The sequence below is a fragment of the Frieseomelitta varia genome, unplaced genomic scaffold (genome assembly GCF_011392965.1).
Source record: "Frieseomelitta varia isolate USP_RPSP 00005682 unplaced genomic scaffold, Fvar_1.2 scaffold_137, whole genome shotgun sequence".
NCBI classification, from domain to species: domain Eukaryota; kingdom Metazoa; phylum Arthropoda; class Insecta; order Hymenoptera; family Apidae; genus Frieseomelitta; species Frieseomelitta varia.
In genome coordinates this window covers 474,176-497,299 of record NW_025109050.1, presented here as the reverse complement: position 1 = coordinate 497,299, position 23,124 = coordinate 474,176, and the positions used below count along the sequence as shown (strand labels likewise).

Below are 23,124 nucleotides of genomic sequence, written 5' to 3'. Positions count from 1 at the left end.
AAAAGAAAAAAAAAAAAAAAAAAAAAAACAGTAGAAACCACAGAAATTCCTCCTGTCTTTCAAAACCACTTCGACTCTTAGCTTCGAATCGGCGAGTTCCCACTCTCCACCTAAACCTATTATAAACCTAAACTATTGACTCAACCCTCGGCAACGTTTTACTTATCCAAAAACGGTGGGATCTACGGTCGGTTTCGTCGCCAAATAATCCTCCTCCGTCTGCCTGAACGCGGCTCACGACCGAGAGATTAGTATCCACCCGATCATCCATTATGTATAACGTTGGGAAACGGAAACGAGGTCTGACCTCGGCAGGCAAACATCGTTCACGGCGATTAGAATGGCCGTCGTATCGAGGCAAGAAGTCGTATCAAAGAGGCGTGTGCGTTGACTACCGGCCGACGACGTGCTTCCGCCCATCGTGGCGAACGTTTACTATCCCCTGCTCGGTTAAGTTTACTCAGGTCCCTCCACCCAAACTTCGCCCTCCCTCCACCTCCCCCCTCTGCCACGTTCGCGCGAATTAAAAGCCCATGAATATGGTAAGAATGCAAATCCCTCGCCAGGGTTTTGTTTGCGCAGGATCTGTGTTCACGCGGCAATCTGCATAGGCAGAACGCGTGGAAAACACGACAAGAAACACGGGGAGTATCCGCGTGTGTCGGGCTCGCCTTGTCGTTCTGTATCCTTTCTCGGTTCGGTTACGTCCCGCTACGCGAGAACGCGGAAAGGGGAGGATGGTGGGAGGTTAATTACAAACCGGAACTCCGAACATTCCAGCGTGACGACGCTTCAGACCCTTGTTACCGTGAAACGGGTTAACGAGTGGCTAAAGTTTATCAGGCGGTCCCCTCGCGAGATCGTTGCAAATAGGAGGAGGGGGAGAATTGACCGCTCGTTGGTAGCGAATCGAACGCGGAACGCGGAATTGCAGGAATTTTTCAAAGCTGGAGCTGACGCGAGGATTAAAGCATAGAATTTCCGTTAGAGACATTTACGTCGAATAAGGTAGAAAGACATTATAATAGAATATGGAATAGAGCTTCGATTTATACATTTTTTTTCTTTCATAAAATCATTTAAATCTCTAAAAGTACGCTGTTTTATAAAATTTCTAACAAAAATTAAAAATCAGTCACTCTGACCACTTTTGGTAGAAACAAATTGTTGAGAAATATTTACAATACCATGATTATATTCGTAAACGTGACGAAGAGGGAAAATTGACAATGTCGATAATCTACGTACTGTCAAAACTGACGAAGAGAATAAAATTTGGGGAGTGATAAGGAGGTTCAGATCGTAGAATGAAACTGAATCTCCTTTCTAGCCATTATTAAGAATATTTAAATTCGATGTTCTTAATGTAATTTAATTTCTCTGGCAAGTTTTAGTAGAAAATAAAATGAAAAAAAAATAATGTTTCCTCGGGGACAAAATAATATCACAAATGTTACATTATAAATATAATATTATTACAAAATAATATCACAAATGTATTACAAACGTTGCAATCTACAGAGCGCGGATTTTTCTGCATCTGAAGGGAATTCGAAGCATATAAAAACACACAAAATAGAGTATGTGTATATATTCATACCGAATAAAGCAAATTTCTGCTTAAATTCTATCTTTCTCAATATTATAATCAGCAATGTTAAATATGCGTAATCAGTCCAACTTCAATTAACTGCAATATTTTCACATCCGACGTGGCAAGTGTCGCTTTCACGTTTCACTTTCGGCCTGCGGGGCGCGCGATTCAAATTTTTCCCGCGGCGGAAACCGAACCGGACACAAGAAACGACGTCCCCTCGCATTTCCAAAACGTTCGATTAATCCGCGGGCTATCCCGTCCAACCTGTGCGCACCGTTCAATTATCGAGGGGCTCTTCCGCCTCTCTTACTCAGCGTTAACTGAGTTGTTGCCTCGATAATTCGTACATCGGCGTATCGGCCGTATCGGCCGGGGGTTCGCCGCATTAATTTGCGGCTTGGCGCGGGGAATTTCTGTTAACTCTATAATCCGAAACTTACAGCCGCTCTCTCTCTCTTTCGTCGAGTGCCTCGTCGACGATTCAATTTCAACCTCGCCGATGGGAAACGAAATTGAAAGAGCGCGTCGCCGCGCAATGCGGCTGCTACGATTTCACGACACATCCACGAAACGATTTCAGGTATATTTGATCGACCTGATCGAACGAGTTTGTACATTTGGTAAGATGTACATTCGGAATTTGCGAACTCGAATTTTAATTCGACTGAAGTCACGTGTTATAGTACTCAAGTTTCAAATCGAAACTGCTACGTTACGCTACGTTATAATTTCATTTGGTATATGATGATAAAATACATTCACGCTTGAGTTCTAATTCGATTCAAGTTATGTGTGTTACAATTCGAATTTTAATTCGATTGAAATTATGTGTCGAAATTGCGTTATGTTGCGTTATAATTTCATTTGGTATGTGATAGAATATATTCGACTGAAATTATGTGTTATAATTCGAATTTTAATTCGTTTGAAATTATGTGTCAAAATTGCGTTACATTGTGTTACAATTTGTACATTTGGTATGCAATAAAATACGTTTGAATTTTAATTCGATTCAAGTTATGTGTTATAATTCGAATTTTAATTCGATTGAAATTATGTGTCGAAATTGCGTTATGTTGCGCTATAATTTCATTTGGTATGTGATAAAATATATTCGACTGAAATTATGTTATAATTCGAATTTTAATTCGTTTGAAATTATGTGTCAAAATTGCGTTACATTGTGTTACAATTTGTACATTTGGTATGCAATAAAATACGTTTGAATTTTAATTCGATTCAAGTTACGTGTTATAATTCGAATTTTAATTCGATTGAAATTACATGTCAAAATTACGTTATATTGTGTTATAATTCTTAATAATTTTCAAGTTCAAATTCTTGCAGATTTTTAGTTTTGAATTGAAGATTTTACTAAACAATTCGACAATGAATGTGTATAAATAATGAATTCGTAAATTCATCGATTTCGATAAAGCTAAACTTTCTGAAGAAGCTTTAGGATCTTAAGGAATTGTCAACCTCATAAAATTCGATGAATTTGTAAATTCTCATCGAAATAAATCTTCATTTTGAATGGTTGAAAATGAAGTTGGAAACTTTAGAAGTCAAGAACGGTATTTTCAAGATTATCCCGCAAGAAATGGAGTCGTGGACATGATTTATACGGTTTCATCTAAATGGGTTTCAGAAATAGATTTCGCCCAAATCCGGATTCCATTTCGAAGTCATATTGACGTCTGAATTATCGTGTTACATTTTAGACGTCCTCCTGCGTGTCCTCTACTTCAGAAATTCGAGCATTCCATATAATTTTCAGTTACATCAATGTGTAAAGTTCGATAAAAATATAACATTCAAATCCATACATATGTATATCGAGTGTGCAAATACTTTTGTCTACCTCTGTGTATATTTAACCCCGTGCCCTGGCAACTGGTTCACGGACCATAACGAGTGACCAATACTATACACAATAATTCGTCGCTTTCTTTTCCTTTTGAACTCGTCGGTACGATATCACTGGATAGAAATTATTAAGAAGTAATAAACTTATCATTCGTTCTGCCTGGGTCACATTTAAATATACTTAAAACTGAGAAAATGTTGCAGTTTGGGACAAAAAATTCTCGACATGCGTGGCACGTCATTCCAGCGCAAGAGGTTAATATCCTCGATTCGATCCACACAGTCTGTCCTTTTACATTCATTATACCAAACTAACAATTTATAATAAATATTAATTAGAAACCTTTGATTTACAAAATTCGAGATTCATAACGTTCTTTCGCTGTAAATCTTTTGGCCCCCGAACCACGTCGTAACGTTTCCTCGAATCTGCATTATTACGCGATCAAGAACTTGGCGAGAAAGAATCTCCCACATTTTGGGAAAGGAGGAAGCGTGGCGAGAAACTTGGCAGAAAGTTGGCTGGAACGCACAGAGCCAAATCGATAAGCGGACAGCCGGAAACACGCGTTGGTTATCATCCAGACACCAGGCGAAAATTCCTGATTTATGAGCGAAGCTCGTTTAACACTTTATTTGTTTTAATCCTGCACGTTCCGCCGATCGATCGATCACCCCTTCCCGTTTAATCCAACGACTCATTAAACCACGCCAAGAATTTATGTGTCGTTGATCTTCTCCGTATTTTAGGATATCCATTCGTCGTGGTTTTATCGTTCGTTTATTACCCCGGGACTCTGGCGCTGAATCTGTTAATATCGAGGCAAATATTGGTTTGCAAATATGGGAAGCGGAGTGATGTTTAAGGGTCACGAGTTTGGCGCATTTTTTTTTTTTTTTCGAGGGGAACGTACAGACTGATTGAAAATCTAAAGAGCTCTGTTTGCACAGTTTACGGTCGATTAAGAGTTTACGGTCAAATTTGCAACGTGGTAGGTTGGAGAAGGTATCGTGATTTTTCTGTGATTTTGCCTGTCAGCTAGAAACTTTTATCAGTGATCAAAGTTTAGGCAGATACTATTCTTGCAGTATCACGATCAATTCGTAATTTTGTAATTTCGTTAATTTTTTTTTTGTAAAGTAGCTTCAAAGCTATGAACAAATATGGTGAACATATAAATATAAACACTCCTTGTTTCCTTTTTAATCGTATGACAAACTCTTCTGTCGCTTGCATTTTCTACTGACTGAATTTCTAATACTCTGAGTGGTTTCTGTCTATAGAGGATCGAAGCCCGCTCCTATCAAGACTTTACATCTAATCACTCGATCCAACCTACTTTTACATCCCGGAAACCTCGATTACAAGTGTCCACCTTAGGTTCTTGTATTTTAGAACATGCAGGCACACGTGATGTTATCTGAGCCACGTAAATCCTCTTAAGAACTTCTAGCATTAACTCTCTTCAACCTCATAATACGTCCTTGTGCAACGTACACAGTACACTGCGCGTGTGTTTCGAACGATTAAAAGTACTGGGAATCTTAAGTTTAATCTAAAATTTAAACGGTGTTGATAAAAATGCATTAAATAAAAATTTAATACATTTAAAATTTAATACGTTTGAAATTGAATTAAAATTTAAATGTGCTGGATTAAAATTTAAATTAACATTTAATATATTTTCTATAATTATTTTCACATTATGTTAGTCACAAAGAATTATTTCCCCTTTTAATTCGCGTTCGTAGCTTGAAAGAAGAAGAGAGGAATCCGAAGCATTCGCGGCGAAATTCGAGATAATCTTCTGTCAGGTCGCAGAGCAAGAAAGTTATGCACCACTTACCCGTATAAGGTCGACAATAGTTGCGATTTACTTTGCTGTAGATCGTCGGCAGGGATGTCTCAGCTCCTGGCTCCACGTACGCCTTGTTCTTGCTATCCCTCGGGTCGCTGTATTGTTCCACAACCTCGACTTCCGGCTGAAAACAGAGCAGAAAATCGTTTCCTTCCGTGACAGTCTGTATACGGTGTTTCACGATTTTAAAACGATTTTAAAACGAGGGACGACTATTATTTGAATCTGAAAACGTGTATTTATATATAATATTATACAAAATAAAATAAAGCAAAACCTACATCAAATCAAATAAAAAAGACAAAAATTAAAAAATAAAATAAAATAAAATTTATATAATGTAAAACGTATATAAAAATTACAAAATGTTTACTGCAACTGTATATTTGATAGAATACAGTCGACTTTACAGAAAATTTACGTCGAGATTTAATTTATTTAAATTAAAGCTCAGTTCACATCTTCGTAGATTCCCATTCGCATTTCTACAACAAGAAACAATATTCTCCAATTTAATTTACTTACAATATTAAGAACAATTGCCCAAGAAATTAATTTTAATTAAAACCTCCGTAAGAGGATTTACATTAATTTGTGCAACATTGAAGCTCAATTCACATCTTCACAGATTTTCGTTCTCATTTTTGGAATAAAAAACAGAGATCCTTCTATTTAATTTACAATCACAACAGCAGTTGCCCACCAGACATGACCAAAGAACTAATTTTAATCTCCATAAGAAGATTTACACCGACTTGTACAATATTAACCCCTCGTTTTACGATTTTCTTCTCAGTCTTCAGTAAACATTAATTATTATATAGTTATTTAGCACATCAGTTATTATAATATCTATTATTTATAATTATTATATTATACAATTATTTAGCATATCAGTTATTATAATTTAGTCATTTATAATTATTATACTATACATTATTATAGTTATTATATTTAGCATATTAGTTATTATACTGATATTACATCGTGTCAGAGGTAAAGCATTATGCCCAATTTGTATTTATTAATCTTCAGTTTAATCAAAATTGAAATTAATTATTAAAAAATTATAAAGCTGAAATTAATTATTAAAAATTAAAATTGAAATTCGGTTTGAAATCTAGCTTGAAAATTCAAATTCATACTTCGTGTTTGGTCCCTAATCGAAATCAAAATTCCTCGAAACCATAAATGTAATGTCGATAATGTTGCCAAAAAAAGGTTGAAGATCAATTCTCATCTTCGTACACATCGATCGCTCCTATTTCTACAGTTTCACTTTCACTTCTACACCGAACAAACAACACCGTCCCACCTAATTTACAGTCGCGAAAGCAGTCGCACACCGGATACGTCTACTAATCCTCCCGCAATTTAGCAGATGTGACGGAATTATTTCACCGGTGTAATTATAACGGGATCGTGACTGCTCTTTGTGCAGAAGAGTCTCCGGCAACGTATTCCGGCAACGTTCAAGACATTCTATTAATTCACCGGAACCGTTAAGTAAGGTACCGTTTATTAAGCAAGCGAGAGATTAGACGCAATTTCAGACGATACTCTGTGGCGTTACAATGTAAATACGAAACAAAACGACGGCGCTCGCCGCTCGCTCTCGAAATAACGATCGTTTAAACGGAAGCGGAGAGCTAAAAATGTTTATCCAGCCATGGTTGGCCAAGGCATTACCGCAATTGGCTACGTTCAGGTTCCCGGGGAAAATTGCGTTGAGCTAACGTGTCGCGTGCTTAGTCGAAGAAACTCTCGCAATAACCCCTTGCTGATGGGCTATCGCCTCCCTGTTCGAGGAAGGGTCGAGGCTGGACGTTGTTAGCCAGCCAAAGCCTGGCCAGTTCGCTGCCAAATTGGTATTGTTACCGACCCAATAATTTCTATCGGGCCAACTCTCGCGTTCTTTGTTTTCTCACTGGCAAGAATCTCATTTCCTCGATGAGCCTCCTCCTCCTCCACCTTTGAATCACGGCTCGGTTGTTTACGAAAACAAACGAATTCTTCGTTCGTCCAAAACGTGGGAAATATAAGATTTCTCTCCTGTGTGTCATTCTCACTTTATTTGATTTTGGAACGGTGAAAGTGTTTGTTGCTCTGAAGTTTGCATTTAGTATACGGAGTATATCTCTCGAGCGAAAAATAGGAAAATTTTTGTTCGTCAGAGTCTGGTGGATGAGAGAGAGAGGGAAAGAGAGAAGCACTAAATTGCATTGCTAACTATAAATAAATAAATGTATAAATAAACGTAGTATTCTCTCTAATATCATTTTATTACTCGATAGAACTCGAACGTTTGCGAAAAACAACAGACACTGTTTGAATAATTTCAGTCCAAGACGCGAATACAGCAAATTTAAGACGCGAATAGCAAACCAATAATAGAATCAAGCGTTTAATGTTCTACGAAATTTTTAATATCCAAGAGCCGATATATCGGTTCCGCGACTTTTGTGTCACTTCAACACTTATATTTGAATATTTCTTGCCAATGTCTTGTTTTTACAAAATGTTTCTATCATAGGCTTCCTTCTTACCGAGATTCCTACAGGTTTTTACAGGTCTGGCCAAAAAGTAACAGCATCTATTTTTGTGTGGGAATGAAAGGCGAATTATTTCATGAGAAACAGAAGTTTTATTAGACGACGTAATTTCTTACGAGCTTGCATAGCGCTTTTTCCCTTTTCAGAAGAATATAATAAAGATGATTTCCCTTTGATTTTCCATTTCGAAATCGCTAAATATCTTGTTACACATAAATTAAAATAAATAATTATTGTTATAGTTATTATTATAATTTGTTAACTCTCGCAATATATTCATTCATCAAACCTCCATAAAAGTACATCCATTTCCTGGAAGAAAACGCAATTACTTTCTGGCCAATCCAATGATTCTAGACGACACTTAAAAAAAAAAAAAGAAAAAAGAGAGAGAAACAAAATTGTCGGATACCAGGAGGGTTCGTAATAGAAACGAACCCTTATCTGTATGATCCCGAGAAAATTCGCGCATGATATAATTATCGACATTTAACGACGCCAAATTAACCTCGACGAACTTTCAAATTAGCCTCGCGAAACCATATCGGATCCCCTTGTACCGTTTCCACGAACGCTCCCGACTCCCGCCGCCTACGAATCCACTTTCATTCACCTTGACCCCCTTGCCGGTCTCCGTCCGCCGATTTCGAGCGCAACGTCCGCGTTATTAAACGCGGGTGGAGAGAGGCAGGTGCACAATGGGCCGGGTACTTCGATCGACCCTTCTCGAGGAAAGAAAACCTTCGCATTCATCGCGTCCCGCCAACTTTCGATTTTAATGATAATAACGATAATAAAAGCAATAACGATGGCCTCGGGTTCCCGGGGCGCAACAGGAAGAGAAACGAAACGAGAAGGAGGAGGAGGAGGAGGGACGAAGAGGGATCGAAGTCGACTTCTTCTCCGAAGAAGGCGACTGATCAATGGCGACGGAAACTTCTCCCTTCCCTCTGCGTTATTCTTCCGTCACGAGGGGAGGGGAAGAAGGTTGTATCGCGACGAGAAAGGGGGTGAGGGGGGAGGGGGGAGGGGGGCCGAGGAAAAGAAGAGAAACGAGGGCAGACCGTCGTCTGTCACGGTGCAAGGCGAACGAAGAAGAAGACGACGGGCAAGACAAGTAGCCTTAAATTGAAAGAGGCCGAAATTGGAATTCTCCTGCCAAAGTTCTCGTGCGTCGTGCCCGCGGGGGCTGTTTCGAAGCCCGATTGCCCTACCTCCCCCTCCCTCCCCCCCTCCTCCCACCGCGTTCCTCACGCCGGTGGATCGTTTCGATGGCTGATTCTCCTTCGAACAGGCAGAAATTCGTGGATGTTTATACGGAAATTACGAGGGCGAAAGATCCTAAGCGGGAACCCGAGCTGATCGACTGTCGCAAATTCGATCACCTTGTTTGAACGAATCGGCGTCGGGCTTAAGACGCGTCAGTGCGGTGCCTAATTGCGATTTCTTGGCCGCACTGTGGCGTTTCAGAGATTCAGTCGATGTGTGATAAATACACGGAATCGTCGTACAATCGATCAACGTGTGACTCTATCGTGTGAAAACAAGTCGAAGGGAAAAGAATAAAATTCTTTCCATTTCTGAAAAAATCGAGTCTGAAAGTTTATTAAGTAATGCTTCAATTTAATTGATTCTAAATGTAACGGGAAAGAATAATTGACAGATGGTTATTCTACGAGCAGAAATAAGTGAAAAGTGTAGAACAGATTTCTTTCATTTGCAGCATCATTTTTGTAGAAAATGAACTGAATGTGTTTTGTGTAAAAACTGCCTTGGCGCACACATACTTGATAAATTTTCAAACCCGATGTCCTCGAAAACGAAGCATCTTGCGACAAACTTTTTTTATTCTACGTTTCTTATTTATTTTTATTTTGGAACTTTTGTCTAGGATTAGCTAAACTGAACTATACATAATAAATCTTCTCAAAAATAGCTTAGAAAAAGATAATATAATACGACAAAATTTTATTCTTTTCTTTATTTTTACGTGTAGACTCATTTAATTTAAATACAGATATTGTTGATGCAAGGTGTGTTAAAAGAACGACATGATTAAAAAATTCACAAGTTCGAGAATCAGTGAAAATGACGAATTTTCTGTAAATTTTAACTACATGAAAAGAGATATTTATCTCCTTCATTATACATTGAATTCAGTCTTTAAATTGTATCTATTTATTAAAAACGTAATATGTCCGTTTGGTTGAAGATTGATGCTCATAATTGTAAATTTTTCGTAAAAATTTGACTTCCTTAGTCACGTCACTCTTGCTACAAACTCTCGGTATGCAAAATCCATCGAGGATTGATCGTATTGGTGTGTTAGAATACAAGAAGATAGGAAGAAATTTTGACGATGTGGGACAGTTTGAAATGTGTTTGAGTAATATGATCGATGAGACGAGGGTTGGTTGATGTGTAGCCATGTATGATGTTTCATGGTTGAATGAGAATTAGGACAGAATCGATATCTAATGCATTTATTACATGACAGGTTTCGTAAGATGTAAGTTTGGAGACAAAATGACGACGATCGATCTGCACGTGTATGTCCAGAAATTTCTTGTCATTCTTATTGTTGACACAACTATCGTAAAATTGATTGTATTTTGATGGATTCATAATGAATAATATAACATATCATATGGATTAATATAAACTAAATTTAATAATAAAATTGAATGAATGTGAATTAAATTTAGTTTTAAAATTACGCCTATATTTCGCGAAGTACTATAAATCAGGCTTGGGCCATATTTGAAAAATAATTGTTCAAATAATACGTCATCTTATTTGAACTCGGTACGTTATCCTGAAACAATTTATCATTCGTTTATTTGAGCGAGCAAGTGATTTTTCTTCAGATTATTTGATTATTTGGTTATTAAATAAAATAATTTTTTATTCCATTTTTGTATCTCTTTTTTGCAAATAATTTCTAATTTTATTGTATAAGTTTTTTATTTCAGTGAATTCATTTTAAATAAATGATTATTTGCAAATGATTTATTCGATTTAAGATAATTAAGCATGATAAATTATTTGAGACGATCCGTTGCTACAAACTGTTACCTTTTTACCTTTATTTCATATAAAACTCGCCCAATCATGCTATTGTATAAACGTACGTTCCTACTGAAATTTCATTTCATCGTCCAATAATAAGACTCGAACGAGAGCAGCAATTTCAACGAGAAATAACGAAGTTCCTTTTTTGCAATTTTGCACTTCACTCGAGAACGCTCAAACGACGAAGACACAAGGAAACGATCGGAAAAATTAGCGTTGCAGCTAAGTAATTAGCACGGCTTGCGAGAGCATAAAGAGGCGAAGGAAGTTGCCCCATTATCGGACTTGCGATGAATATCGAAATTTCCAAGTGGGTGATTATGAAGCAACGATTACGCGAATCAAGATTGATGAGCTAACTTCGACCGTCGTATTATATGTATATCAGCGAGCATCTTCACCGTTCAACGTTGTTGCATTAAAGCAGAGATAAATGTCTTGAAAATAAATATATCTGTACTGCATCAAATAAATTAATAATTAGCTGACGACAATTATCATAATTAGATTGACCACGTTCACGCAAACTTATATTTTTATGAGAATAACTGAGGAAATTATATAACAGAAAATTGTTTCCTTGAACACTTTTCTTTAGACACTGTCATAAAATTAAATTTCCCATAAATGTATAAAAACTCACAATCCACCAGTAATCACCGAGATCGTGAAAAGGTGTAAGATTCGGAAGAAAATTCTAAATAAACATTCGTAGTCTAATAAATATAAAAATATATAACATAAAGGTAAGTGTCATTTTAATTGGTTTCAATAGAAGAAAGCTTGAATAAATAATTTTATAAAGCGTGGATAAATAATTTTGGACTAAAAATACAACATCGACCGAGCAACAAATGAACATCAAACCCCCCTCTTCCGTATGAATTTCAGACATCATCATCCCCCGGTGGTATTAGGCCACAGTTAGCAGGAACAACTACATTAACACTCAACCAATAATCCCATCGGTTTATCGGACTTTAATCCGATTATACGACCACCGTATTATAATTGACCGCGATTATTAGCCAGCCCGTAATCTCTCTACTTTATCGTACGCGTGACTTTCGCTGTGTCACGCCATTTCGCGCTGCATTACTATAATGCACGAAACCGCGAACGCTGAATCAGCGGATCATCGTACGCGTGTATGCATAATTACATTCGTGAAATTAAATGAAGTTTAAATAAATCAGAGCAAAGTATTCGGCTCTAGATTTGCTCGTGGGGCAAATCGACGAGATGTGTTTTTTTCGTTGAAATACATTTCCCCGAACTGAATCGGAAATAAGGTGGCGTTCATAACCTTGGCAAGTTCCGTGAGCTTGCATAATGCGCGAGTTTCGCTGTCGAAGGAAGCTTACTTTGCAAAGCTTAGCAGCCACACTCCTCAGAAAGGCCACGCAGCGATATTGAGAATCTTTCTTCGATGTTTGAATTTAGGAACTCGCGAGGGGACTTGAAAGTCTTCCTAAAAATTACACGTGATCTCTCTTTGACGCTCGAGTGGATCAATTTCTCTTCCTTGCAGCCCGTTCTAATTTTAAATTAATAATGCTCTTGTTTGGGGATTTATGCAATTCTTCAGTGTCTCTTCATGTTTCCAACGATGCATGGGAAATTTTATTTTCATTTTTACCAATTTTTGGTATAAATTAAACACCAATTATAAAATTATAAATATATATAAATTATAAAACCAGATTTAAAAATGCACTTTGAGCTTCAAAATTCTATATTTATCAACTTGTGGTAAATATACGATAGATGTATTCTTAAAAAATGAAAGAAAGTAATTTTATAGTAATTATTCAAGTGTGTGTGCCTTTTTAAAACGTACTTTGATAGATAATAAATATCGTGCACGTCAATTAAACTATTCGGAGGTCTAATCCGAAAGCTACCAGGGTGGTTCGACCGCCATAAATAAGAGTACCAGTAACGAGAGGCGAGGACAACGATGCCGAGAGTGTTTATCACCTCGGGGGAAAAAAATGTATGGCGACGCAGGTCCTACCTATAACGTCTAATACTACTTCAGAGGACCAAAAATCAATACATCCGCAAACGACTAGAACCAATCCATTCTCCTACGCAAATAAATCACGTCAACAAAAAAAAGTGATCACGGGGATAAACTCCGATTGAATAAAAGTATTGGAACGTTGAATGTGGAAATTTAGGAAATTAAATTTACATAACACAGAAATTGAAAAGACAATTCTTCTGCACTTTCAAAGCGTAATCTTTTGGGAAATTGAAAAGGACAATATTTATTAAAAAGTATAAATTTTCATTTTTGTTAATTTCTTAGTTGAAAACATGCGACGAATCTTCAAATCATCAAATGAGGAATCATTTTTCTAGTATTTAACGGTGTTATCGAAAATATATATATATGTGATTAATTAAAATACAACTTTTCAAATTAATTATAGGATTCTAACACTTATCGTTTTTATATATTTTTATATATTTTATATACATACGTAAAAAAATTAATCTCGCGACAATGTAAAGCCACCTCTCGAATATAAAATATACATGTATGTATATATATTTTACATGTATATTTTATGTAATACACATGTATATCTTAAAATATACCTGTTTAACAAATTTCTGCATAAATACGAACATCCCCGCGATTTTGCATCGTCAGTAAACGTCGCTAAAACGAGCGCCGCTCCTCAACCACTGTTTAAACATCGTCTGAAACCTTGAAGCAAACGGTGTTTAGGAAACCATAAATCCCCGTTTCACTTTCGGTGGCGCGCGCGCGACCGCGAAATTTCCATCGCGAGCAGGCGTTTCAGCACGCGCCCGCCCCCGCCCCCGCGCCAACTTTCACGCGACGGGGGCTCTTTGTTAGAGTGATAAATGCGACCTACAGCCGTGCCCGACCTCACGCATAAAATAAAGCGCTAAAGTATTAAGTAGGGCTTACGAGCGGCAGTCGTAACGATTCACCCTCTTGAATCAAGTGGCACCCGTTTCCTCTCTTTGTCGCCCTTCCTCGCCAACCATTCTTCTCCTCCTCTCCTCTCCACCCCCGTTCGCCACTCCACTTTGTGTCGCCACTGTTGCGACGAGCACTTTCGTCAAGGGACGCCGCCGCCGTTGAGAACGAAGACGAAAACTTTTGTTCAACGCAGCCAGCCAGGTATCCCGACCGCCTCGATCTTTCTCTCCACTTTTTCTTCTTCTTCTTCTTCTTCTTCTTCTTCTTCTTCTTTATGACTTTCTGCTTATAATCTACGATTATAACCACTTGGCGCGTTTACGTTTCGACAGGAATCAAGTTGGCAATTTGGCGATTTGCGAACTCTAGCGTGTTCGACAATGTCATTGGTTTCTGGATTTTTTTCTTCGTTCTTTCGTGTCCTCGGTCTCTGTTTCTCGTTTGTAGGGACGTTGATTGGCGGATTGTTTTATTGGAACTGCTTGGTTTACTGGGATTTGTACTGTACTTTTTTTTCTTTTTTTATTTCTTTTATTTCTTTCTCTCGAGGGAATTTTGAAGGCTTGGCGACTGTACAATGGAAGAATGTCTTTTCGCGACGAAACGAGGATTTGTTGGTTGATATTTAGTGACTACTCCTGAGTTGATTAAACAGACGAACGAAATTCTGATTTTTCTTTGTAACTGAACTCCTATACTGTTCCCGCATTTCATTGTTACTTTTGCTTCACAATAAATTAAAAAGATAGAATCAAAGAACTGTTCAATCAAGAATTCAGCCAATCGTATTCCAAATACATACAATATCTCCATACCACCCAAAAAATCAGAATAAATTTATAGAGCAATCAAACCATCCAACTATGAATTCACCTAAAAAGCCTCAGACATTCAATCATGTGTATTTCGAACGTAAAACATTTCTACTACATACGTAACCGGAAAATATCCAACCCAAAAATTCAGAATAAATTCATAAAACAATCAAAACATCCACCGAGAAACTTGGAACACTCAATTGTGTCTTGAACGCAGAATATTTCTACCACTTCTATATCACGTAACTGGAACATATCCAACCGAAAAGTCAGAATAAATTTATAAATTCAAAATAATCAAACGAGTCCACCGAGAAATGTCTAGAATATTTCTATTATTTATATAGGACATATACTTGATAAATGTTCAAACTCGATTTTCTCGAAAACGAAGGCTTTACTGAAAAAATTTTATGCTTTCTTTTCCTCAGTCGTACCATATCACGCTGTATATCACGTAACCAAAATATCAGAATAAATTCATAAAACACTCAAATTATCACGGATTCACTGAGAAATTTCAAACACCCAATCACGTCTCGAAAGCAGAATATTTCTCTTGTTTATACATCACGTGACCAAACAATTTATCAGATCCACCAAGAAATTTCAAACGCCCAGTCACGTCTCGAGCGAAAAATATTTCCATTTACATATATCACGTAACCGGGAAATATCCAATCAAAAGTAATCAGAACAAATTCACGGAACAATCAAACCATCCCACTCACCGTGTTCACCGAGAGAGGCCTCAAACAGCCAATCGTGCCTCAATATTTGTACTACCTATTTCACCTAACCGAGAAATATAACCCCGTTTACAGTTTTACGTCCGCCAAATCCAACACGACGATGGAAACTTGCTCTCGCCGGGCCAAAGTAAACCGAGATCCCCGCGACGTTATGTACGTACATGTGTGTAACGACGTGCGTGTAAGTAAGTGGGGCGAAACGCGACGATTCCGACTGCACTATCGAGGACAGCAGGAAGCAGAGTGAAGGTGAGCTGTACGTATCTCGAAATGCAGAAGCGTTTAGGCGTTGCGCGCTTCGGGCGATCCCCGTCACCAGAAGCTGAGTGCTGGAACAATTATAAGCACCGCCGGAAGTCACCGGGTGCCTCATCCACCGCCCCCTTCTTCTCACCCCTTCACAGCCCTGTTTCCCTCTCGTCCTTCGCGCTCTGTCAGCCAGCGAAATACTCTGCGCTCTTCTTCTCTGTTCTCCTCCCCTACCTCCTGCCAGCTAGCTACCAACCCTCTAACGCCATCGTGCCCAGCGGGTATTTTGTCACCATCGTAATTATATTTCTCCCTTCGACCGATTCTTTCGCTGCCAGCAGAGAAATATCAATACCGCCGGTTATATTCGTCGCGCGGCGTATCTCGAATCGATGCTGAAGACTGCGTCGTGATTTGGCTAAGGGGAGGCGGGAGAGGGATTTTTCGGAACGATCGAACGCGCAGAGAGTCGGATATTTAAGTTTTGGTTTCGGCGAGATTTAGTCTCTATCCTTTGTTAAATTGACAATGAACAAGCAAATTTAGGGGGAGAGTTAAAGTAGATGTTTACCAAAGACTTGGTACTTTTTTTGACGATTACCGAGTCTCTCAAGACTGAGTTTTTCGTTTCAGGTACTGAGTGTGAGAGAAATCTGCCTCGGAAGACAGAAATTATAGCGCGCTGAAGTTCTAAGCCGATTTTATCGACGAGTATTTTCACTGCTCGCTTAGTTAATATAATAATTTCTAGGCACTGTTTTACTTTTACTAGCGTTCGATGGATATCAGAGTGAGATGATATCATACTGAGTGTGAGAAAAATCTGCCTCGGAAGATAAAAATTATAGCGCGCTGAAGTTCTAAGCCGATTTTATCGACAAGTATTTTCACTGCTCGCTTAGTTAATATAATAATTTCTAGGCACTGTTTTATTTTTACTAGCGTTCGATGGATATCAGAGTGAGATGATATCATACTGAGTGTGAGAAAAATCTGCCTCGGAAGATAAAAATTATAGCGCGCTGAAGTTCTAAGCCGATTTTATCGACAAGTATTTTCACTGCTCGCTTAGTTAATATAATAATTTCTAGGCACTGTTTTATTTTTACTAGCGTTCGATGGATATCAGAGTGAGATGATATCATACTGAGTGTGAGAAAAATCTGCCTCGGAAGATAAAAATTATAGCGCGCTGAAGTTCTAAGCCGATTTTATCGACGAGTATTTTCACTGCTCGCTTAGTTAATATAATAATTTCTAGGCACTGTTTTACTTTTATTAGAGTTCGATGGATTATAAAAATATTCCGATTCTTATTGTTCGGAGGAAACTCGACTTTTCTACATCAAGGTCAATCGTTTCGTTTCTTGAAAATGAAACACTAGTTAAATTAAACCGATCTTCAGTATCAGTTCAGCTCTCAAATGTCCGAATCGATTCTTCGTTCGGACAATTTTTTTGTTCGACGAAATTACGGTGCCCCCGTATCTACCTGACGCCATGCAAGCAAACAAAAATTGATATTCTCCTGTGATGGAAACGAGCCACAATCAAACCAGACGATGAGGGAAACGCGATACGGTAACGCGATTATCGAACAATGCACGTTTATTGAACCAACAGAATTGGAATAAAATCTGATCGAATACCGATGAAAACCTGTCTGAACATTTTAGTAACTAAAACACCGAAATTTCCACGTTATCGTTCATCCCGTAAAACCAATGAAATTTCACGAAAGATAAATATCAGGTAACAAAATAATGATTTTAACATACCAAAATATATCAAAATTCATTGCTAGCCTGTGGAAATTTACATTTGAATGAACAAGTGGAAATTAATCTGAGATTAATTTTATCTATTTTATTTTTATTAAATAAATAACTTTCTATTAAACATTCTAACGAGTATTAATCAAAATTCATTGCTAGCCTGTGGGAATGAACAAGTGGAAATTAATCTGAGATTAATTTTATCTATTTTATTTTTATTAAATAAATAACTTTCTATTAAACGTTCTAACGAGTATTTTGTGTATTTTGAATATTTCACACAGTGGCTACAATCCTTTGTACGCGTCTTTTTCATGATTTCAGGATTTGAAAGTATTACCGAAGAACGTAACTGAAAGTGATGAAAAATTATCGATATCTTAAACTGTTACAATCTCGTAAAAGAAAACCATACAACGATCTACTTCATCTCGTTGTAAAGAGTGAATCTTTTATCTTTGACTATCCCAAGTATGATTTTTTCATCAAAGATATTTTTACATCAGTGTAGCAGGTGGTAAAGTAAAGCTACTTTTATTCTCGCAAATTGTAAAAATTATAACGTCTCTAGAAACATTGAAAAGATATTTCCCTTTTGCTCGTCAAATTAATTGTAAAATTTAATATCTAAATTGTAATATTTAAATTAAAATTATAAAATTGTATATAATTTTATAATTGTAAAATTTAATACTTGTCAAATAATTTGTAAAATTTAATATTTAAATTGTAATATTCAAATTAAAATTATAAAATTGTGTATAATTTTATAATCGTAAAATTTAATACTTGAATGCAATTATAACTGTATGAGGTTTCACCTTGTAATCACTGTATATTTCGTACATTTAAACTAGATTTCTGTGTTTCTAAATTTTCTACAAGCGCGTAAAAATCTGTGGTCTATCGATTAAAATTTAATCTTCGTGCAACACTCACGTTTTCGATGGTAGGACTTGGTAGTGCCCACTGAACCGTGGATGTTGTAGCCGCGGCACTCGCAGGACGTCTTTTATTCACGAAATCGACTGGTAAACTGTAATCGTCGCACAGGGAAACCTGCAAGTAAAAAAGTATGTAAGCATCTAATGACTCACAGTCCTATTTCCAAGTCTTGGAATATATTAAATTATTCTCTTGTTCAACTATGTCGCAATAAAATATCTCTTCTTAATCATTTTAAAGATCAGAAAATTAATCCTATTGCGTTCTTTTGTATTTTCAATCCGCTTGCAGAATACCTTTAGTTTAAACGATGTGTGAAACAATTCTTATTAATACGCATTAATCGTTACGATTTTATGTTAAACATCTTTTTAAAATATTATTAAACATATATATATATATATATATATATATATATATATATATATATATACAAAATATTATAAATCCCGACTGTAAAATTGAAATATAAAAATTCAAGTATCGCAGCGAAGTTAACAAAGACTTGACCTATTCCCCTTGTACGGTCGCCATATTTAAATCCTTCCTTTCAAAAGAGAAATGAAAACGCAAGTTTCGTTTATTAGCAAAAGTGCAACAGTTTATTACCACGAACATTGACCAACCGCGAAGCTACAACACATTTTACGAAGTAATTTGACCAAAATTGATTTCACGTTGGTCACTGCAACCCTTCGTTCCTCTCTACAGCGAGACCACCCGCGGGACCATTACACCAACAGAATTCATACCAACGAAAACATTTGCGCGCACTCTAAACAAGCGTGACAACAACGTTGTTACGCCAAAAATCAATTAGCCGCGCCATCGTCATACTCGAGCCTCGAGTACACGGTGCCGGCCTTGGCAACGGACCTCGGACTGAGCGCGAGCGGAATAAAAATATTGCCGGGTCGGTCATTAAGGGGGCATTTCCGAATTAATTCGGATAATCGTCCCGGCGCGGCCGTCGTTCCACGCACGCAGGAAGCCCCTCGTTCGCAACAATTTCCCGCTATGCACAGGCGGAAAGGAATGGGGGAGGAAAAAAGAAAAAAAAAAAAGAAAGGGAGAGAGAGAGAGAGAGAGAAAATTACCCTGCCTGCCAGTGCGTTAATCCCTGGGCAACGTTCGGAGCAAGAGCAACGCGTGCCTCTCCCAAGGTACCGACACATGCAGAAAAATCTCCGATGCAGAGAAAGAGAGAGAGAGAGAGAGGCGTAAACAACAAAAATCGTCGGAATAAAGAATGGTCGAGCGGCCATCCGGATAAAGACTGAAAATTGTGTAGGATAGAGAGACCCCTGCCCCCCCCTCTTCCCACCCCCAGGGGGGTCGTGAGGGTGGCGAATATGGCGGGCAGTTGGCAGTGGTGCAGTGCTGAGTGATACAGCGCGAGGATTCCTCGCCACTCGACAAATCGCAGGGTAAGCACCCTGCTGCCTGCCTCGAACCTAGGTCCCAATCGTTCGAGGACCAGGGGGCCGGCTCATCAGCGATATTTACTGTCTGCTACTGGAGAATCGATCTATCGACGGTCTCGACCGGCGTCTACTGGCGTGTGGCACCCTCGGCGGTGCCACCCTTGGCCTTCCCCCGTCCAGAACGACACCCGCACGGTGGCCGCAGTCAGAGAGCAGCCAACACGGCCCACCGCCTACGTCTGTGCATGCATATAAATCGAGACAATCGCGGATCCCCGGGGGCGGCTTATCGCGCTGGAGTTGAGCCGCGGTGGGGTGGCCGAAGCGAGCGCCCCAGGGAGACCAGGGAGAGACCGGGCCACCCAACCTATCGAGCATCTAGACACAGAGAGAGAGAGAGAGAGAGAGAGAGAGAGAGAGAGAGAGAGAGAGAGGGAGAGGGTGGGGAAGAGTGACGCAACGAGATTTAGAGGAAGGGGTTTGTTGCCACCAGGCAGAGACCCTGCATGCAAATGGTCCGCATTTATCGTAAGCAAAGACCGACCGTATGAATATGTGAAGTGGCGAATGAAACAAAACGGAGAAAAAAAGGCGAGCGCGGCCTTGAGTGGCGGCAGAGAGGTGCAAGAACGAGCGAGGTCTCGTTCGATCGAATGGGAATGACGGGAAGACAAGTTGTTGATGGTGTTTTCAGAGACGTGTAGGAGGATGAGGAAGATGGACAAAAAGTCGGCGCTGTCGATGCGAGTGATCGTAGTGTCGTCGGTTATACAACCTGTAGTTGCTATATTTTTATAATCTTATTACATTTTAAATTTATTTATTATATTTTACATTTTTATAGTCTTATTACATTTTAAATTTATTTATTATATTTTACATTTTTATAATCTCATTACGTTTTAAATTTATTTATTATATTTTACATTTTTATAGTCTTATTACATTTTAAATTTATTTATTATATTTTACATTTTTATAATCTTATTACATTTTAAACTTATTTGTTATATTGTATATTTTTATAATATTGTTCTATTTTAAATTATTATTTTTGCATATAATTAGTACAGATGGCTTGCAGTGTGAAGAAATACGTGAAAGAGGAAAAGTATAAGTAAAAAAGTTTTTCTTTTTGAAAAAGGAGAGAGTCGATTAGAGTCGTGAGAGAAACTCTAAAGAGTTGTTGAAAAAGAGTCGATTGTGCTGTTAAAAAAGATTTTATTTGTTAATCTGTGTTCTTTGTCTCGTCCAATTATCTGTTGCTTTATCACTAAATTTAACATTGTTATTAAATAAATATCATTTACATTTAATCTCTACATAATTTCTGCTGGTCGTGAAGATCGTAAGACTCGAGTTACACTTACGAGTGTTTCTCCGTTTCATTTTTCTTCACGAGACTTAATTCTCCAAAGTTCTAAGTTGTTGGGTAGAAGTTTCGAGATTTCATTCGAAAACCAAGTTCCGTCAACGTTTTCGTTAATTTTATAATAATTTCAACGGCCGAATACATATGTATATACAATCGACTCGATTTCTTTTACGTAGCTGCACTTCAAAGTGTGATCCGATGCCACGCGCACCCTCTCTCGAAATCGCGAAACTGATGCGTTTCGTAAACTTGGCCGGCTTCGGGGCTAGGTAGAGAGATACCTAGAAACCTAACCCTCGTGCGCGAGAGGAGAATTCCTGTCGAGTAGGAGGAAGCCAAATGCGAACTAGGCCGACTGGCTAGACCGTCGTAGCTGCGTGGCCAACGCGAATCTGTAGAAATCGCCAAATAGCCTGCAGCTAAAGGGTAACGTTTCACCGTTTCAAATTATGGTCGTTGGTAGGGGAAGGGAGGGAGGAGGAAGAGACAGCAACGCCGCAAGATAAATCGCGCCGATCCTTCCTTGCAATATAACGCCGGGGAGAAGTTCGCATTTCCCCGAGAGATGTTGGATTCTATTTTCCTCTTTTATTCTCCCGCCGTTTATTATTCAACGCTCGACTTTAAATCCCTCTCTTATCGCCATTTTCGTTTGGCGGAAATATTTGATAGACATTGTCACGCGGGAACGTCAAAATGCTTAGGATTGCTCTGTGAGTGACAGATGTCCGTCTCGCAGAATTCTCTCTCTTAAATTTGTTGATACAATTGAAACTGATATGTAGCTTCAGAAGAAAGGATCTTATTTTCAATGCGTGGATCTTATTTTAATGGAACTATCGTGCGCTCTTTTTTTTTTTCTTTTTCTTTTTTTTTTTTCTCGAAAATGATGTTACAGTGCAGTGGGTCGAAAGCGAAGTTAGAAACAGAAACTACATTTTTGTCGAAAAATTGCAAAAAAACCGATCTACCACCTGAAGGCTGAAATTTTCTCTCTTGAAAATAACAGTACGATTTTCTCTCACCATTTCATTGAACTTTGCAAATTAAGGTTAGGTGACAAAATATTTGGATTTCGTCACACAACCTTTTTCTGTAAACTTATTTTTATCAGTTTAAATTATCGACAATATTTCACTGATGCAATTACGCTCTTCACTGTACACGTATTATACCATTTATGAACTTTTCAATTATTCAAGTTTCAATTACGAAGTTCACTCTAAATATTCTACAAATAACTTATAATTAGTTCCCTTGACTTTCTCGATCCTCTTCAAACAACAGTGCTTCCTTGCAATTTCAATTTTCACAGATTTTTAATTCTATTTTGCGTATCATCCGCGCGATGAACCTCGGTTTTCATCCAGTGTATTACCGGCGATAAATCACTGTCCGTTGGACGTTTAAGTCTCGTTTAGAAGAATCTTTTCACACGGTTGACGCCTTCGAAAGTGATTTGCTCGCTCATAAATCTTCAGAGCGGCATGAATTTCACGGTGGCTCGTGTCCGAGTTAGGTCTGGAAGAACGGTCGAATACTCTCGGGCGCCGACATTTATGAAGTGGCCGCGTTACTCGACGCTTTTCTCACAAAATAATAGGAGTTTCTTCGTTAAAAATTATCCGACGATGCAACGCATCGCAGATAAAAAAAGAGAAAGAAAAGAAGAAAAGGAAAAAAACTGGAGAAGAAAAGAGATTATTACTGTCGTTCCAGTAACATTCCACTTTCGAAATATTTATTTTTACATGCAGTACTCTCGAGCATTCAAGTTTAATTATGCAACGTTGGGTTTATTATTTTTAAAATACGATCTTTAGAGTAGACTATTCAAAGTTTAAACTTTACTATTTAAAGTAGACGGTAAATCTG

General features: G+C 38.0%; 1 protein-coding gene across 1 annotated transcript in view; it reads right to left on the bottom strand.

Annotated features, from left to right (window-relative positions):
• Positions 1-23,124, bottom strand: part of LOC122531604 — a 326,339-nt gene that overhangs the window by 64,864 nt on the left and 238,351 nt on the right. Inside the window, exons 3-4 of the mRNA XM_043659652.1 lie at positions 18,445-18,564; positions 5,314-5,449 (exon numbers count right to left, since the gene is read on the bottom strand). Coding sequence (XP_043515587.1) covers positions 5,314-5,449; positions 18,445-18,564 — 256 coding nt within the window. The remainder of the gene's footprint in view (positions 1-5,313; positions 5,450-18,444; positions 18,565-23,124) is intronic.